Source organism: Poecilia reticulata, chromosome 7 (assembly GCF_904066995.2).
Source record: "Poecilia reticulata chromosome 7, P_reticulata-male-v2, whole genome shotgun sequence".
In the NCBI taxonomy this organism is placed as follows: Eukaryota; Metazoa; Chordata; class Actinopteri; order Cyprinodontiformes; family Poeciliidae; genus Poecilia; species Poecilia reticulata.
The window spans coordinates 9,922,203-9,942,542 of record NC_088836.1 but is presented as its reverse complement, the minus strand read 5'-3'; the positions used below and the strand labels follow the sequence as shown (position 1 = coordinate 9,942,542).

The 20,340-nt window shown below is 40.0% G+C and overlaps 1 protein-coding gene across 3 annotated transcripts in view; it reads right to left on the bottom strand.

Moving 5' to 3' along the window:
- celsr3 (cadherin, EGF LAG seven-pass G-type receptor 3) overlaps positions 1-20,340 on the bottom strand; it is a 107,017-nt gene that overhangs the window by 46,818 nt on the left and 39,859 nt on the right. For 2 of the 3 annotated variants that reach the window (XM_008413213.3, XM_017305689.2), the window contains exons 4-12: positions 13,160-13,382; positions 10,919-11,034; positions 10,402-10,490; positions 10,069-10,083; positions 9,560-9,717; positions 6,252-6,415; positions 4,859-4,984; positions 3,796-3,965; positions 2,108-2,293 (exon numbers count right to left, since the gene is read on the bottom strand). In XM_008413213.3, coding sequence (XP_008411435.3) covers positions 2,108-2,293; positions 3,796-3,965; positions 4,859-4,984; positions 6,252-6,415; positions 9,560-9,717; positions 10,069-10,083; positions 10,402-10,490; positions 10,919-11,034; positions 13,160-13,382 — 1,247 coding nt within the window. The remainder of the gene's footprint in view (positions 1-2,107; positions 2,294-3,795; positions 3,966-4,858; positions 4,985-6,251; positions 6,416-9,559; positions 9,718-10,068; positions 10,084-10,401; positions 10,491-10,918; positions 11,035-13,159; positions 13,383-20,340) is intronic. The other variant, XM_008413214.3, reaches the window with a different exon arrangement.

The following is a 20,340-nucleotide window of genomic DNA, read 5'->3' as shown; positions in this document are numbered from 1 at the left end:
TACATAAGTCCCAAAGTAAGAATTTAAAGATTTAAATGTTCATATCACTTTGACAATTTAACTTTTTTCACACTAGAGCTACAATCATTTTCATTGGGGAAAGTTTGCACACAGTATAATATTTTTTCAGATAAAATCACAAAAGCTTCAATTTATATTCAGCCCGACTGTCACTTTAGAAAACCTACAGTAGTTACAGGGGTACATCTTGACAGGGCTCTGCACATAAGGAGATATTTTTTTCCCCATTCTGCTTTGCAACACAGTGTATATCAGACTGGATTAAGAGTGAACAGTCTTTGATCTAAACCACCTTATTATAGCTCTGGCTTAATGTTTCAGCTGGTTGCCGTTCTTCCATAAAGGCCAGATTAGTGGAGCGTTTGACTAATATTCATCCTGTTAACATCTGACCTTTGGATTTCTGTAGTTCTTCCAGATTTACCAGATTTGCCTCTTGACTGCTTCACTGAACAATGAGAAGCTTTAACACAGCAGCTGTCTGTATTTATACGGAAATTAAATTAAGCAAAGGTGCATTTATTTGCTACTTGGGTTTTCTAGGTACATTGTGCCACTTTATAGCAGGATCATTATTACCTTCAGTTGTTATAAAAATGCTAAATATGTCAAGTATGACTTAAAAGAAATGTTACTTCTTGTTAAGTGCCTTGAAATTGGGCCTCTGTCTTCTTAAAAACTCCTGCTCTTTCTGAAACAATGCCTTCAGGAAGTAATTCACAACAACGCTGCAATATTAACCCTTTAAGAATGTTTTTATCAGCATTTCACTGAGAAGTGGCTCATAAAATGAGCTCAGCCAACAGATGTTCCACCAGGTGTTTGCTAATTGCTGCTGGCTAGTCTGAATGAGCTGAGTGGGGGAGGGATGCCTCTGTGTGGCCGAAACTCTGAAGCCTCAACTCTGAGGAGAGGCTATGTCCACCCAGGGGTGTGTGAGAGATGAAATAATTTCTTAGATATGTATGAAACAAACAGGGTTGGACTTCAGGTATGTTTTTGATGAGGGAATTATATCAGAACATGATGTACAGCTCAAAAGATGTTGATATTACAAGACGCTGCCCCTTTGAGACAATTAGAGGAGTTAATTTAGGGGTATCAGAGTAAAGAGGATGAAAACCAAATGCACAAGACACATTTCAGGCACACTATTAAAAATGGTCTATCATGTAAAATTTAAATCAAATATATAGATCTAACTGCAAAAAAACTTACAACAATTCAGTGTAGGGTCAATAATCTTCCCCTGAAAACATGACCGACTCTCTTTTTTCAAATGTCAGTAAGATACTGAAGAGAGGTCAGTACTCGGATGACAACCCTGAGGCAAAACTGACGAGGTGAGTAACTCTCAGGAAGAATGAACATGAAATCAACGAGCTCCATTCATTACTGTTTCAAGGGAAGACGCTCGCATGCATCTTGTAATCCCTGAATGCAACAACCTTTCAGAAATATTCAGGGTTTAATTTTCTCCAGAAATGTTTCAAATCTACAAATGCTTTCTGCAACGTCTAACCTGCGTGTTTTTTTTTCATGCACTTTGAGGAACATCTGAAAAAACAACAGCAAACATGAAAGGCGTTACGTAACCAAGGATCATTTCTGAATCCCGGCAACATGAAACAAGTGTTTATTCGACTTCAGACAAGCCAAAAATGATGAAGCGTATCTGCTTCTCTCCGTACTTACGGGCTGCCCCACGCTTCACACAAACCCAGGCAGACACACACATGGAATAGACATCATCCACCATAATCTGACACAGTAATCCAGCAGAGATTAGGCAAACTGGGATTAGTGTCCCACATCTTGGGGGACTCTGATTCTGTGCAGGGATGTAGAAAACCTGTGCATGCTGCAAACATTTCTATTTTACTATGATTTATACGCCGGCAGGGCGGAATGACAAAATTAATAACGGTTGAATCACAGATTTTGAAACACGACTGGATATCTTTTATTTATTTTAAAAAGCTACAGACAGAAATTCATAGTATCTAAAAAAAAAAATGCTCAAAAATATTGTTGGTATCCATCTCAGTTAGAGACTCAGTTAGAAGTCTCAATAGTGACGATTTACCTGATAGAGTCCGAAGTCAAGCCGCAGCGTGGCGACGTAGCGCGTCTCGCGGCCGCTGCGGACGTCTCGCAGTTCCAGCTGGAGGTCGTGCCACCGGCCATCTGCCACTTGAACCTGATCCAATCGCAAGCGCACAGGTCTGGTGGCGCCGCGGGTCACTGAGAACACCAGTTGACCGTTTATCACCTGCGACGTAAGAGAGAACGGTAAAACAGAAAAGTAAAACACAAGAACGGGTGAGGACAAAAAAAAAAGAAACGGATCCCATGTAAATGTAGCGTCTGATCTTGTGAGCGTGGTCGTGTGTGAAAACAAGAGCATGAAATCTAATGACACTCCTGCCAAGATTCAGAAAATGTAAGAATTTATTTTTTATTTTTTTGGCTTTACAAGAAGGAAAAAGCTCTCATTAGAGCACATTTCACAGCAGTATATAATTTAGAATTAAAACCTAAATAGATCAGCATTGAATGAGTCTGACAGTGAAGTGTTATCACTTTCAGTGCAACTGCAGCCAACACATTTAACCGCCTCCAAACGGTATTTTATATTGTGTGGCAGGATTTAGTCTAAAATAGCTACAAGACAAACTGCTGAAAAGACAAGCAAGAAAATTAGGATGTTATTTATGTTACAGCATTCATGAGAGAATATATTCTCATATAGAAGACAAAAAAAATAGCTAACTAGCCACAGAAATTATTATCACAAACGTTCTCGTTCACACCAATGTTCAGTACAGTAAAGATGTCTCATTGGGATGTAAACGAATCGCTTGCAATATTAAAACGCACCATTATTGTATCTTTATTGTATATGTTATGTATATGTTATTATATTTCCTGTCAAAGTGAAGTGAGTCTATTGAAGTGTTTAGGCCAGAACACATGACGATGCATAACTCTTATTTTGAAGGAAAGGAAGTAGTTCTTGATTTACCACACTTGGCTAACCATTAGCTAAAATCGCTAAAGGTACCGTCCTCTTCCTAGCTTCTGCTTAAAGGTTCATTCACTGTTTTTATTCTGTCTGAACCAGGGTTGCAAAGATCCAAAATCTTTCCATAGGTTGTTGATCTGGAATGTTTTGAAAATATTCCAGGTGGGAAACTTTAAATTTTTGTTCTTTTACTTGTTGATGCTTTAACGTCTGTCCAGCAATATGAACACCATTTAAAAGGTGGCACAAAATCAAACAATTATGCTAGTAATTAAACAAATATACATGAGATTACCATGTAGATGAAGGATAAATCAAAATTGATTCAATATAAAATAATCTACAATGTGCATGTAGGTCAGAATTTTAGTGATAGATGAATCAGCATCAGTTATGGTTGAACGGTGAGTCAACATGTAATTCATCGACCACTTTCTGTATAATTTAAACGTCAGGCTTCAGCATGGACTTAATATTTCTGCCTAACCATATTTCAACCTTGATTCACTCATATTTTGATACAGCTGCACAATGAACCGAAGAAAAACAACTCAAACCGTAAAGCTTTTTGGTCGTTTCGGTCTGATTGGTGTAAAAGCAGAGGGAATGACGGTGCGGCTCTACGATCCACTGAGTGAGGTTGTCATAGAGACAAAGTCCTGAGTAGGTGTGCAGTGGGGAATCAACTAACTGTTCCTGGTAAACTTTGGGCTTTTATTAAAACATCAATAGAAACAAACTGCACCCACCTGGAACAGCAGACTGGTGTACTGACCAGCCTGGGCCTGCAGCAGCGTCCCGTCTCTTGCTCTGGTTCTGAACACCAAACCCAGGTACCAGGGTGTGGAGATGGTCACGTCATTCTTCAGGTCCCACCAGAGGGCGCTGTTCCCGAGGAAGCGATGTGGGTGTGGCATGGCTGCAGGGGATTGAGGCGAAAAGTGGGAATATAAACCGCTACCATCAAATGATCTTCATGAACATGTTGTGAATTATGAAACAGGTGTGCTGTAGGGTAATAAAACATAACAGCGATGGTAAAAATGAAGATTTTATTCATCTTTAAGTGATTAAAAAAAACAGCTTTACTAAATGATTTCCCTTTAGGGTTGGGTTGGATGTTTTAACTCACAATCAAGAAGTGTCAGTAAAAATAACTGATTAATAACCAGTTGGCATCCGCCTGAGCAAAACATTGTCCAACCATAGAGGAAATCAGCCTGTGTTCATCTTTGTCCAATTATAGCCCAATAAATAAAGCCAAACATCCAGGAAAAGTTTAGGTAGTTTTCAAAGATACTTCTAAATACAGCAGTTTTTGATTGTCCTTTTTTGCCTTAATTACATCCATATGATTAAACTTCACCAGGCCTAACTCTACAGATGAACATGGTTCTTCTCAATCCTTACATTTTCTGAAAGCCCTCAGCTGTGAATGTGAAATAATAGCTCTGCAGGAAAGAATGAGCAAGAACAAAGGAAAACACCAACGAACGAATGTCTTAGCACTCCTGACGATGCATGACTGAGGAAGGAAACGTGCAGCTGAAGAAGGAAAGTCTCGGCATTCACACCTCAGCTTAAACATGGCCAAGTGATTACAGCCATTACTTGATTTACTATTTCACAGAAAGATTATAATGGACTAATATTACAGTAGATTAATGATAGCGCAATTATTAACACAACATGTAATAATTGTGTTATTGCATGTTGTGTAATAACACAACATGTTAAACCACTTACGTGGTTATAAACCACTTACATGGTTTATAACCACGTAAGTGGTTATAAACAGATGAAGGCTCTTACTGTAGCTGCAGTCCTTTCCTCCATAACCTAGAGGACAATCACAGGAGAAGGTCTCCCAGCTCACCCGGCAGGTTCCCCCATTCTGACACGGGTTGGACTTGCAGAACGGGTGTTTGGCACTGCAACCTGCAAACAACAACATAAATAAAAAAAGGTTGCCTTAAACACTGCCTGCAGAGAAATGCAACACGTGCAGCAGAGCAGATTATTAGGGATTAGTATGTTTTGTTTTAGTTGTTTAAAGAAGTCTTGATAACTAATCTTTAAATTTCAGACGTTAATATTAATATTAATTATTAATATTAAGAAAATGAGGTTACTGTTCTTTTTTGTAATTATGTTTAAATTCTTACATCAATATGTTGATGAATGTGTCTGTTGAATAAGTGCTTGCTAAAAAATGTTAGAAATTAAGGGAAATAATTCTTTTTGATTGCCCTTTTGTAGCCTTTTAGATGGTTTGGACTTTACTTTTTCAGTCTGTTTAAATGTTGCTGCAATGCAGCAGTATTTGTGTTCAATATTTTAAAATGTGGTTCTTTTTTGAAAAAGAACCACATTTTCTTTTTATAAAAGGCGTTTATATAAAAGAACATCTTTTATATATATAAAAAAACATTTTAATTAGCTATCAAGGAAAATTTGGTAGCATGTAGTTTTCTCAGTTTTTCAAGAGTCAAATAATTGGCCTTGTTTACTGCATTTGTTTTCGTCTTTTGATACAATTAGGACATTTCTATGCCATTCCTGCTTAAACTCTTGGTGGGGATTTTATTAGCAGGGTTTTGGTCTTTATCAAGGGTAAAGACCAAAGCATGCTGACCTTAGCCATAGTGCCAAATGGTCATACTGAACTGATTATTTATGTATCTGAGCAGCGACTTATGTGCTGTGCAAAAGTTTCAAAATGATACCTATACACATATGGTAATTTCTTGACTTTGGAGTTTAAAAAGACAAAAGAGAAAGACTTAGCAAAGCATAATTCTATATTTATAAAATTATTTTCTTTTCTTAATGACACAAATGACAAAGTCACTCTCTTATGTTTTGCATCTTGAATGGCATAAATACTATGAGTCACTGTATGCATAAGACTAAACAAAATAACGGATATGAAGCCTTATCCTTTAATGTAATTAAATTCTGGGCTTTAAGATCGTTAGTCATGCTATATTTCAATTCCTGGTGATGTCACAAAATGCAAACCTGAAGGCAAATAAACTAGATAGGATTATTCTGCGTGCTGTTTTCTTCAAAAGAAGATTACAATAAATAAACTATTACAATAACCTACATCTGTCATTTGTTTATTAAAAACAGCTAAGAATCTATTACATTTCTTAACATTAATTCATGCATCAAGGCAATATATTGCAGTAGCAGCGCTGACCTGGAAGTGTCCCGTTGTTAGCGATAAATCCAGCCAGATCCAGCGCCTTGCTGTCAATGTGCAGGTCTTTCATGCAACCGATAAACTCCCTGCTGCCAAAGGGAAAGTTGTCAGGCACATTGGGGACTCCACCCAGAAATAAAGGGCCAGTCAGATCCAGAGACCTAAGAAACAAGAGGGGGATTAAAAAGAGAGAAAATATGAGTAAAATGGAATAAAATCTGAATTAAAGAGTGGGAGGGAGATGAATGAAAAACAAAAAACAAAAATCAGGAACCTGATAAGTGTAAAGGTGCATATGTGAGAAAAGGATTTACATACTCAACAGATTAAATGTGACATCAAAGGTGAACATTAAAAACAACCAGATTTAGAGTTCAGGAGAGACGAATGTAAAAGGCCGGGACGCTTTTTGGAGAAAACTTCGGGTCACCGAGGAGGAGACGTGTTGGAAAAGTTGAGGCAGAACAGAAAGCAGATGGTGAACATACAAAAGATTAAACATGAGTTACAGCAAATCTCTGGAGCACTGCAGGAAACAGAAAGAAGTCAAACATGAAGAACTGTAGATGTTAGTGGACATCAAAACATAGCAAGATAAGAGAAAATGGATCCCTGTGGATGGGACAGGAGAGAGAGACAGAAACAAATAAAAGATTAAATAATGATAGAGGGAAAGCGTAAAGACAAGATGAAGATGTTGACGGCAGCTCTGAGAAAATGCTGTCTGTTCAGCATGTTTATCTTTACTGAAGAATGAGCTTTCATCCTTCTTCAGAACTACGACCAGAAGTGCTGAACGCCAGGAAACAGACAGCGGAGAATGTTTTATAAAAGCAAGAAGACAAACGATACCACAGCGTCAAACACACGAGAGCTTAAGTAACAACTGGAGCAAATATCAACAGAAAGAGTCATTAGCAAAGGATGTGGAGTCTGCATCAGAGGAGGCTGAGCTGGTAATGGATAAATGGAAAAGAAAAAAACGCGTTGAAGTGAAGTGAGTCTTCGGCCTTCGTCTTTGATCAGTCTCCTCTTCCTCCTGCGTTCAGGACACAGTGAGCCTGATCAGAGGACAGAGATTCACTCTGTGGCACGATGCCTTCTGAGCCACTGGTCCTGCATAAACTGTCTGGGTTTTATGCACCTGTTGGTGCATCTTATTTCATATATTCATAAAACAGATTGCAGTTCCTTAAAAATTTATTTATTCCCCTTGAACGTTTTCACACTTTGGACATTTTGGATGGAGTGTGTAGTGTTTTTTTTTTTTTTTTACTAAAGATGGAAGTTTATATGTTGTGTTCAAATATTCTCACACCTGAGCTGTGGATCTCTGCGGCTCCTCCAGAGTCGTAATGGACCTCTTGGCCGCTTCTTATTTTGCAGTCTCTCATTTTAAATGAGCAGCAGTGTGTTAGTAGTTTGCACTGGTGCCATACTTTTCTATTTGTTCTGTGAGATGCTGAAAGCTTGGTGTATTGTTTTTTTTTTATCAATTTAAAAACTCCTCTACAGTCTTTATGAAGCTGTTTGTTCAACAATGTTCTCTAACAGCCTTTACTGAAATGTTTGACAGTATTTACCAAATTAGATTGCATTTGGAGACATTGGTGAATACTTTTGCAAGGGGTTTCGTGAGTTCGCAGAAATGACGATGTAGAGCATTGATATACAGATGTAAAAGAAATATTCAGACAGACAATTAATAAGGATAATTAATAAGGAAATCTCTTTGCTTCAGTATCGCTTTTACTGCTTCAGTTTCCCCACAAAATTCCCTCAGTTGCCTCTTTGCAAAGATTAGACCTGGGAATCCTTTCTGGCTGGCTTCAGAGCAGGATTTTAACAGATTAGACAGAGTAAATCTGAGCTGGATTATTTTACTTCTCCAGTTTTTGTTTGCTAAGAAAGAGGGCAATGTGCTCACTAACCTGACTAGAAACCTTAGTAGGTTTTTAGGTGAAACAAAATAATACCAAGCAATGCAGTAATTTGCACCAGTGATGAGAAGCTTTTCCAGTTTTATGAAATTCACGATTGAGATTTATTATTTTTTTTTTAATTTGCTAGGAAATATTGTTTTTCAGCACACCACGAAACAGTAATTCAACAAATACCTAAAATTTGCCTAAACAAATACCGGGATACTTTCTGTAGCTGAGTCGTTTTAAAACTAATCTAGTGGCTCACTGCCAGCTGGGCTGACACCAGTAAACTTTATTGGATTTTTACTTTGTGGAAATTACCTCTGAATAAACACTGAGGGCCTTGATCAGTCCCAGATTATATTTAATGAAAGCTATCTGTGCGACGCCGCCGCCACCTCTTGTGCAAACACCACTGACAGCGCAGGGTTGGCAGCAATTAAGAGGTTTTCAGTCAGTGAACCAGAAATAAAATCTGTTCCTAAACAGATGAGGTTTAAATCAAGGTAGTATAGAGGAGAGCATATTCTCTTAAAATAGATATATAAAGGTTTCAAACTGTGACCAGTTTTCAGTTAGTTCAGACTCTTAGTTTATATTTCTTAGTCCAAAAACCATTGAGTTTATTGTGATTCCAGTTCAGATCAATTTAATCTGCATCAGTTGACTCCTGAATATTTTCACAAGTAAAAACTTTGGTTTTTGTGTTCTGGTGGAAATCCTCACTATTGGTCACATTTTACATCTGCCTGTGGTTCCATAAAAATAGAAAATAAAAACAGTGAATGTATCAAGAATAGCATAAAACTAAAGATAACCAAAGAGCAGAAATTAATTTTTTAAAAGCAACTTCTTAATATAGCAAATTTACTCCTAGTAGATTAATAACTAAGATTATTTCATTCAAATAAAATGTTTGTGAAATTAAACAAAACAAACATCATACAAAATATTATAAAACAATTTGAAAGTTATTTTTCTTTTGTATTGATATTTCAGAAAAATCTAAAATTATGTGTACCCTTCTCAATAATTAACACAAATACTTGGTTTACAGAAATCAAACCCTAACAACAGGCACTGAGGAGCTTTGTGCATGTTTCCACTGGGATTATAACAATTTACCAAAACAGCAGAGATGTGATTGTGGCATTAAAACCAGGTGAGTAAAATCAATATATGCAGAACAGCTGGGAGAAAATCAGAGCAGAGAGCCGGGAGAAGGAAGAATAAGGAGAGAGAAACTGAATGGAAACCGAGAATCTAAATACTAACACAAGTTAACCCAAACAACTGCAACAGGAGGAAAGTAGGGAAACAAAGAGAGAATAAAGAGAGGCTCAAAAAAGATCTATATACCAGGATATACTATATACTCACTTCTTGCTACTGGTCTGTTTGCCCTGTGCAGCACAGCTATAGTTTCCAAGCTGCATACCGAAGCGAAGCGAGAGAGCCGTGTCGCAGTCATCGATGCTCACCACGGCCACCTTCTCGTCAGAGGGACCCTGGGCTTCTCCGATCAAACTGCGTCTGGGCTGAACACATACATTCACATACGCAGGATTAAAAAGCAATCCAAAGAGCTAGAAGAGAATGAAACAAGTTGAGTTAGGATGACATGCAGGACAGAGAACAGATTCTGCTTGTTAAATCTAAGAACCACGACTGAGAAACACTGTGCTACAGTAATAAATAAAAAAAAAGGTGGGTGGGAATCATAGTTAGTGTGACAAGAAGTAAAAGCAGACATTTAGCAAAAACAAAGAACAGCAGGGAGAAGATATTCCTAATCTTTTCATCGGGTTTTTAGTTTTAAAAAGGGAAAGCTTGACAGGATGTAAGGAAGAGGGATGTTTTTGGGCATCATGACACACATTCATACTCACATAGCGTGTAGCCGGCTGAAGAAAATGAAACAAACAAACAAACAAACAAAAAACAATGTAGAAAATTAAAAAAGATGTGCAGCAAATATGCAGGAGAATAATGGGGACAAGCAAACGCCCACATAAAAAAATAAGCGCACGCAGAAACAAATTGTCTCAAGCCAAAGTGCTCCGTCAGCACCAAAAACTTTTCTGCCAACATATCAGAAGCACGAACAACAAGCGAAACACGAACTGAGGCGTTATGCCATCCGACAGGAATCGGATATCAAAGTCGAGGGATGAAAACTGTGGAGGTTCACGGGGAGTGGTGGCGACGCGCGGCAAACCCACCTTGTTGTAGTAATGGATGTGAACCGTGTGCCAGTTTCCGTCGCTCACGCCACCGAGCAGGAAGGGGCTCACCTGAGTGGATGACTCACCTGGAGGCGGACGGAGGAAGACGTGTTAAACCCGAGCAGGCGGCATCGTAGCTGTGCCTGTTCGTCACAGAAACGCTTTACTTTGAATGTGGCCTGCTGTATGTCCCGATTAAAATAAACGCGCACATTTACAGCGATATACGCAACTCTATGTGCAAAATAAATGAATTTTCATTCAACAACATCTTTGTTTTGACTCAAAGCGTTTCCTCCCTGGAGGCACAAGGAGACAGATAATTAGATATTATCGTCCCTGCAGGGAAATTCCTTTCCAACTGCCTGCACATGTTCATGAGGCATGAACAAAAATTACAGCTTTATGAGAAAAATACAGTAGACGTATGCGCTATATTTACACTCCCGCAAAGCTTCCTTCCGGGAACACGAACAGTGTTGAGCAGAGCCTCACTCCTCTGCTGATGACGTACCTGTGGAATATTTGAAGACCACTTGTCCTTCTTGGATCTCCAGCGCGATGAAATCGTGTTTCTCATTGAAGCGTCCATTGTAGAAGAGAAGGCCGCTCTTCTCCAGAGTGGCAAAACTAGACAAGACACACACACACACACACACACATGATTCATCCAATAAGTATTAGCGAACAGACATTATCATAGTTTTACGAACTATCATGAAGGCTAACTGGATACAACCCAACCGTCCCAAGAGAATATATTTTTAACTCCACCAATGTTAAAGGTCAGGTTCGGCTGTGTTCAAACTAAGAGTTAATTAATGTGTGATACGGCTGAATAAACCATAAAGTCTAGAAGGTTAAACTTTATACAGTTACAAATCCTTGTTAATGTTTTCTTATGGTACAGAAAAGCTGCAATGTGTAGAAATCTACAGAGAAGAAAAGCTTTCTATGGAACGTAAGATAATCTGTCATAAAACCTTATCTGGGGACAATTTCTCGCCTACATGAACTCCAGTCTCATCCTTGTGCATCCGACGTGTCATTGTGCCATCTTTTAATGCATGCAGATCAAATCTCTACATGCCTCCAGAAACAGCAGGAAAAAAAAGGGAACATCCTGACCTTTGTCTGCAGAGTTAATGTATCAGAGATGCACACAACTAGAGGGAGCAAACATATGCAAAGAAGCTTGCTTTACATCTTCTAGATAGCGTAATTACTGTTGGGGGAAATTCATTATTTGAACTCCTCATCAAAACGAAGTGACTTATTCCCACTAGCAATAAAACTGCATGAATAAATATTATGTCGTCGTTATAAATTCCTTTTCCTAAAACTGGTTCAACTCGTCAGTCGGCTGTGACTTCAAGCAGAGCTGAAGAAATGAAAAATGTCTGAAAAAACAAAGCAAAACAAAACAAAAACAGCTTGTAGACTCACATTTTTCTCCAACTGGGCTGTAAATACGTTTCTACCTCAGGGTAAAACATTGTGTTTTCATATTTCAATTCAGCAGCGCAATAATTACCAATACTTTAACACAGTGGGTTACAAATACAAAAACCTTTGTAGTTGTAAACAGAGATCTAACCTATGTCACAAAACACAGAAAGTCGAATAAACTTAGAAACTACGACTGTGGCGTCCGTTTCTAAGCTCTTAATCTCATGTTTCAGGGGAAACTGATTTATCGCTTATTGCAACAGAGCTAGGAGCGGCCAGCATCAATCGGTCTATCTTCTATAAAGGAGTAACGTTAACAGATTTGTTAAAAGCTCATAAATTAAGTCTCTTCTTAAGAAAGACCCCCTGTTAACCCTTAACTTCATTCCTCCACTTATCATCGCTACACAAATGGACGCCACAAATCAATAGAACAAATCAGATGCAGCGCTTTAAGGCACCAACGACTGACGTCTCCCAGAAACCACTAATGGTGGCCGTACCAGGCCAGCAACAACCCCACGGGCAACATCACCTTAGCAACTATCGTTAGATGACTTCACCCATGGCAACCATCCCATAATCCTGCATGGCCACTCCTTGAGATCTCCCTTGGAGAGCTAATCGGCATGTTAAGAGGCTGCAGACAGATGAGCGTGGGGGTCGTAGCGTACTATTAGAGTTAATCAAAAGCAGACAAGCAAGACTGGAAACTATAGTTAATTGGTAGCTTATTAGTAAACAATGTTCTGGCAAGCTCATAAGCCTTTATATATGCATTCATTTACTTCACAGAAGTAAAAACAAATCTTTTTATTAGCCTTTGGTAATTAAATAAGTTGGATATTTATGTCTAATGTCATGAAAAACAAAAAAAACAAAAAAAAACAACTTATCAGCTCTGATAACCGAGCTTTTTATTTAAGAATAAGGTCACCCATGTTTAAGCCTAAAGAACAGGAGACAAAAACGGGAATGAGATGTAAGATAAGAACATACATTTTAAGGACAGGAGGCCAAGGAGACGCTACTGAAACCAGCAATGGCTAGAATAGTTAAAGAAAAGTGTGTGGAGAAAACGTCCCTCCTCAATGGAGGGAGTCGGCAAAGATGAGTAACAAGATTGATCTCACATACCGATGAAATAAATAGATAAAAGAAAAGATGCTCTGTGAGGGAAGCCAGAATCAAAGACGAATTCTTCTGCATCTCAGTCTGACGGAGGCTGGATGATGAGGTACGGGAGCAGACAGGAGACAAGCTACAAAGGAAGACTTTCTAATTGTGCGCTTTAAGCTCTACTGACCTCAGTGAAATGGAGAGGTGAAATCTCTGCCTGAGGCCCCGGAACATGGCAAAGGATTTGGGTGGGAAGGACCTGGCGGTGACGGTGCAGTACGGCCGCTCATAGCCTCCCAGCGGACACTCGCAGCGGAAACCTCCGCCAGAAAGCTCCCGACACGTCCCTCCGTTACGACACACGCCGGGCACGCACCGACCCTGCCTCCGGTCCAACTCACATCGGTCACCTGAAGGAAGGAAAGTAAATCATCATTTTACATGTTAACGAATGAAACAACTGAAATGAAACCTCTAGAAAATACACATTTGCTGTAAAACAGTTCTCATTTCACACCAGAGCTTCTACACTGTGGAATGATATATGGAGTTATTAGATGTTTCAAAAAAGAAGGAACAAACACCCTGAAATACAGAGATCCTTTTCAGGAAGTATTTCTTTAAAGTGGGATAAAAAAAAAAAAACAAGCCACTGAAAAAAGCAGATGCTTTAGGCGAACATTGTTCAGACGGGCAGATCTTTACCTCTGTGACAAACATTCTGGTTAATACTTGTGGCTCAGATTAAACACTTTAAAACGAGGCTGATGAGGCTGCATGAGGCACTAAGTGAATGCTCAGGGAGAATGCAGCAGAAAGGGTCAGAATAGCAGATTAAATGTATTCTAATCCTGAAAAACGTGTAGCTGGATTATTATATACTACCTGTCCGAAGTTTAGTCACACTCTTCAGGGGAATAGTTAATGGATTTATTATGGGCTCCTAATGATTTATATCAACCTTTTTTTTTTTTTCATTTTGTGCAAAAAAACTTTAATATGTTCCTTTTTTAAAGACATGAACATTAAACACAGTAAAGTAAAGTCAGAGCTTGTCTCTTCAAAAACCAGTCATATAGAAATCCTTAATAAAAGGCACTGAGTGCAACTGACTTACATACGAAGGGTTTATGGTAAGGAGAGGAAAGACAGGCTTTTAAAAAAGTTCTTAATTCAAGCAGTGATAAACCAGGTTGGTCGTTTCTCCGCACCAAACACTTGACATTTATTTTACTAATTGGGGGAAAATGAAGGTAAAGCTATTTACAAGAGTTCACCTGCTGGTTTTGCCGGGTGGAGGAAGCACTAATTAGAGAAAAGAAGAGCCCACTTGGTTAATATGTGTTCCTGTTATCGAACAGAAGGGTGAGCTACTGACTGATGACAGAAACATCTGGTGAAAGATGTATCCAGTCACAATGTCTTATGGGGAAACATGACTAGCATCATCAGCTCATCCTGATCAGATTTTACCCAAATGATTTCAACTCACTTCTTTCAATGTGGAACAGCACAATGGAGCATCTCAACATAGGGATTCATGATCCCTTTTCTTCAGTCGTGACCCAGAAAAGACAAAAGGTCAGTCAGAGTGAAGACAGACCAGAAAATCTGGAGTTTAATGTTTTCAACAAGAAAGACCTTCTCAGTGCCTGTAATACTGCAAACGTTGCACCAACCTGTCCAACCTTCTCCAAAACCACCCACGTGGAAAAAACAAATTACACCTTCCTCTCAATGACTATGCCATGAGATCCTGTTATTGAACATGTTACTCTGGCCACATGGGCGTGAATGTTGAATATTCCGCGGTTCATAAGCTCCTAAAGACCCGGGAAATTGATCATGTCTTTTGGTTTTGAAAACAGAGAAATTCAGATATGCAATCAGCTAATCAGTCTCTCTGCTGCTCTGTGGATCATCAAATACTGTGTGGGACTTGAAAACCTTCTGATGAGTTAAAGAAGGTTTTCCAACATGGGAGTTTTTATTATTATTTAACACGTATGGCAGTGGTTTATCAGAATGCTAAAAAATGTCCATTCCTCTTTGATTAGAGAATGGATGAAGCTATGCTAATTTCTAGCCGCGGTAGCATCAGGCTAATATTTTCCATTCCTTTCAAAAGAAATCAAAATTACATTTGAAAGTTTCCTCCTTAAAGCCATGAGATATTCTGAGGCCGTTTGAAGCTGAAGCTGCGTCTCTGCAGGATAAAAAGAGAAAGAAACATTTTTCTGTTTCTTTGGAACTGGGTGGCAAAACAAAAACAGCATGAACAAATCTGTAGACGGGAATAAACACAAATTTGGCTGCGAGTCAAGAAAGTGCTAGTCTGTAAGTTTGAGCCCCTCTTGGTCCCACACACACACACGCACACACACACACGCAAACAGAAGCACTGCAGAAATAGGTACATAGGGAAGCACATTGACTTTCTCTTTTCACCTTTCCTTGAGCGCATTTGGACACACACACTGTCTGACATTTAGCAGCTGCACACAAAGAACACCCACACACACTGCCCCCTCACATCGGCAGAGCAGACGAGTTTGAAAGTAGCCTAAAGACAGATGGCTCCTTGAGGACCCACTTTAGAACCTGCTGACGGCCCCAGAATACACACAGACAGTGAGATACCAGACAAAACCAAACCAAATTGCTAACACATCAATAATTAACACAATGCAGATATATTTTATATCCGAAACGGACATAAACACTTTATTTCCCTCTCTTTCTACCTCACACACACACACATCAACACATACATGGATCATTGCCCCTGCCCTCGAGGCTGTCGGGTTTGATCATGTAACTGTCTCTGCTGGCACTTTGTTTTCGCTGCTTTTAGATGCCAGAGAAGCCGCTGGCAGCGACCTCACATCTTTACAGGGACACACACAGACACACACACACACACATGCGCACGCACGCATACAGCACTGCAGCTGTGAGTCAATAAAAGTCCTCACCTTTCCCTGTGATCAATTAGATGTAAATTTGACACGACACACGCAAGACACAGCCACTTCCAGACCACCATCCCACATGCAGTGGAAAAACACACATTCTGGGAAACGCATAAAGATTCTGCAGGGCGACTCAAAGGAACACACCGAGAGGAAGGCTGGAAGAGCTCACAAAGTCATGTCTGATTCACATGTTGATACGGAGTCTGTCTGACACAGGACAAATCGAATGGCACACTGTTATTTCTAAAGCTTTTGGAGCTTTTACAAGAACATTCAGCTGCTTCGTGTCATTTCTCTCCAATCTCTGCAGTCAGCAAGTATTCGCTGGACTCTTGATCATTTCCTGTTGATTCGAACCATGATTTCTCCTTGCAAATGTCTTCTGAACCATTTCACTTTTCAAGAAATCCAGTCTGTTGACGGGACAACTGTTAGCGGTGTGTTCACAAACCTCGCCTTTTTTGAAAGAGTGTTGAGAGAGAGAGAGACGGAACCCACTTCTGAAGGTCCTGTTTGTAGTTTGCAACGAGTCACCTTTGGGATGCAGCAAACAAGCAGAAGCACAGCTTAGCCCAAATGCTATGCTTTGACCACCCTGAACACACACTGCCCACTTTGAAACACGATGGAGGTGGTATGATGTTGTGGGGATTCTGTTTCTGCCAACAGAGAGAAGATACGAGGCCAACAACAAACAATCTGAGCTACAAAGTGATGATTCAGATCAAACGTGTCAATTCTTTTTGTTGAGTCCATCACCAAAATGTTCCCAATAAATCATTGAAGTTTGTGTTTTTGAACAAGATAAAAATGTGAAAAAGTTTATCAGGGTGTTAATATTTGGTAGTATAAAGCATCAAATCTGTGTAAAAACAATATAATAAACCCGCTGCATTTGTTAGCACCCATCTGATCTCATCAATTAATAAGTGATCTCTGTTTCTCGAAGGCTCTCGCCGTTTAATCCGAGCCGCGTTTTCTTCCATATATCACTCTCTCGCAGTTTGTCCACTCTGCTTTTAATCACCCCGTTTCTCCGCCTCACTTAATTTGCCATGGCTCCGGGCGGGCCCGTATCTTCCCGATTTTGGCTGACAAGCACTCTCTCTTTCACACCGCGGCTGCATCAACCCCCCCTGGGGGGTGCGAACGCTCTCACCCATACAGAGAGACACTCAGACACAATCCCAGCTCAGCTTACAACGACCCGGGGACGATTCAGAATGATCACATCTGTCTGGCCGTGTTTTGCCTTCCCTCGTACCGTCGGTCATCGCAGGTTAAGTCTACACTCGCCTGTGAGTGCACACAACGGGGAAACAATGATATTGAAAAAAAAAATAAGTATATAGACTGGGAGAACCACCACTCCATATTCCTGCCTTTGTTTGCAGCAACCGCTCATCCGTAGAGACCCTCTCATTAATATTAAAATAAATAAATACGCATTAATACTCATGAATTATGCGTGAGGTGAGACCTTAACACAGACAACTACAAACGCATCCACACACACACACACACACACACACACACACACACACACACACACACACACACACACACACACACACACACACACACACACACACACACACACACACACACACACAGACGCAGACATACACTGTTTATTATGCACACAGAGTTGAGCTCAAGTTGACAGACAGACAGAAAATAAATTGGCTGAAGGAAGACAGTCAAATAGGCAAAAAATAAAACATATGTGCAGATGCACAACATCAAAAAGAGAACAAACAGAAATCCGCATCCAGAGGAATGTATACCTTGTGATTATAGTTAGAAAACCAGCAGACATAGTTTCTCAGACTGAATCAAAGATGGGTTTAATTCTTGTCTCATAAGGCGTTAACTCCATCGAGGCTCCCACTGATCAACAGCAGCGCGACACACACAACACGAGAGTAGTGAAATGGTGTGGGGTTCCTCATGCAGATGGACACAAAGGTCAAGCGATTACAAAACAGTGGGAGTCCTATTGCAAGAAAGCACTTTGAAATTCATGCAAAAAAAAAAAAGCACACATAAGCTGCATGCACAGATGGTTTTTAATGAGCATACCATAATGGAAGCGAACACGCCCACACAGCCACGCAGGCGAGGTGGCATTTAATAGAAACATGCAGCCGAACAAAGAAGAGCATATAGAGTGAGACGCGTCACGCAGACAAGCCCTACTGAAGGCAAACGGGGAACATTACAGCAACATGTCAGGTGGGATCATTAAACTTTTTACTCCACTTCACTGCCACTAATAACTGCTTTGGCAGTCCCAGGTTTTAACAAACATAAAGCAGTTTGACAGCTCCATTGACTGTAATTGGGTCGCTTAAAATGTTTAGCAGCACAAAGAAGAAGAGAGAAGACTAGTGTGTGTGTGTGTGTGTGTGTGTGTGTGTGTGTGTGTGTGTGTGTGTGTGTGTGTGTGCGTGCGTGTGCGTGTGTGTGTGTGTGTGTGTGCGTGTGTGTGTGTGTGTGTGTGTGTGTGTGTGTGTGTGTGTGGGTGGGTGTGTGCGTTTAGATATAGATAAACGCTACATTATACTGGGTGTGAGCAGGTTTATGGAAACGGCCTCAGACCGTTTTGATGGTTTTAAGTCATTTGATGTGACTCTTTGACTGTTTGCTATGGGAACAAAGAGTGATACAGCACTCCCCCGTCCTCAGGCTGTTGTTGTACACTGCTGGTCAGCTGGCTGAAAAAGACAGCTACTATCGTTTTTCCTCGCTTTCAAGCAGATCAATTTGGCCGTTTGGGAAAAGTATTCAAGCCGTGAAAAACACAAGCAGTTGTGATCTGCAAGCTAAAGGAGTACAGCTCATTGTTGAAACTGTCAATGTGTCATATTGTTTTTGTGGTAAAATGAATACATTTTGTTTTAAGCTGAAACAGAGTAAACAAAGCATATTTTTATAGTAATTCAAGTGTTTTTTTTTGTTGTTTTTTTTCCTTAATATTAATTTACACAGATGTTTAGCACCAAAGTATATAAGATTTTAAGAAGTTATGGTTTATTTATTAATTTTTGTTACAGTTTAAAGTCTTCTGATCCTAAAATAAATGCTGGAGTGATTGGTGTTTTCTCCAGATTTGTGAACCAGTGAGTAATGCTCTTCTATAATAGAAATGCTTTTTGGAACCAAAACCAAAGCTTTTCTGTACTTTCGACTCCAAAATCCTTTATTGGAACCAAAACGCTTTTCTACATACAAAAAAATACATATATAAAAACATAAACAGTTATACCAAAGCTAAATTACCAGCAGTTACCCTGATTTAAACAACGGTTAATAAATTAAGAGTGCTAAGCTGCTAAGTGCAGGCTAGCTACCTTTGCATATAGCCTAACTAACTAACCAGCTACATCAACGTGTTCAGCATGAGAATCTCATTTCAGCTCAATATTTCCATGTATCCCATCTACGTTTTCACTGCACAATCCAGCTTGTGCGAGTCTCACACCTTGTCCAGAATTCAAGAAACATATCAAGACCTCAGATTAGTTTTCTGCTCCCAGTTTGGATTTATTGCTTCATTAATCTAATGTTATGTTCTCACGTTCCCTCCCTGCATCCTCATGTTTCTTACTTTCTTACGTCCTTCTACAATTCCCTCTGTTCCCGCTCTCTCTCTCTATCTCTCCAAATCTCACCCTTTCTTTTTTTCCCCTTTTCTTCCTCTGTGCCTGCCTTAATGCATTCACACCGCCCCTTCATTCACGCAGATGTTTTATTCATCAAAGCGGGTATTCTTCAACCACCCCCCCGCGGCATCTTGCTTCACTCCGCCCCATCGCCCTCTTCCTCCTCCTCCTCTTCTTCCTCCAGCCCAACACATGGTGCTTCCCCAGAGGCCAGCACGCTCCCACTTGCTTCCCCCTACTCCTTCCTAATGCACTTGCTCTTCCTTACTTGTGGGTCTTTACGAAGCTTGGACCACATGTAGTGTTTTAACTACTCATTTAAAACAAAGTTATGCAAAGATTCACATTTTTCAGGGTGGGACAAAACATTCTCAACCGCTGCGCCGCAAGCAAGCAGAAAAAACTTGCAAACCCCCCCCCCAAAAGTACGCCGTACAAAACTGGAACAAATGTTTTGGCTAGAAGTAAGTAAAACACAGGCGCCGTTTGATGAGGCTGCGACTTTGATGTATAAAATCAATAACCATAAACACAGTCTGGTGCGCCCTTTCGACGGGAATCAGAGCCGAGAGGCATAAATAGAGATGATGTCATGAAACGACACTGGCCAGCCGTCAGCCTGCAGACTGATCATCTCAGGGATGTGTCATCCAAAGGAGAGCTGCTGTCAAACAGCCTGGTATAGTGTACTTCATTATTTATTAGTGTGGCGGTGATCTCACCACTAC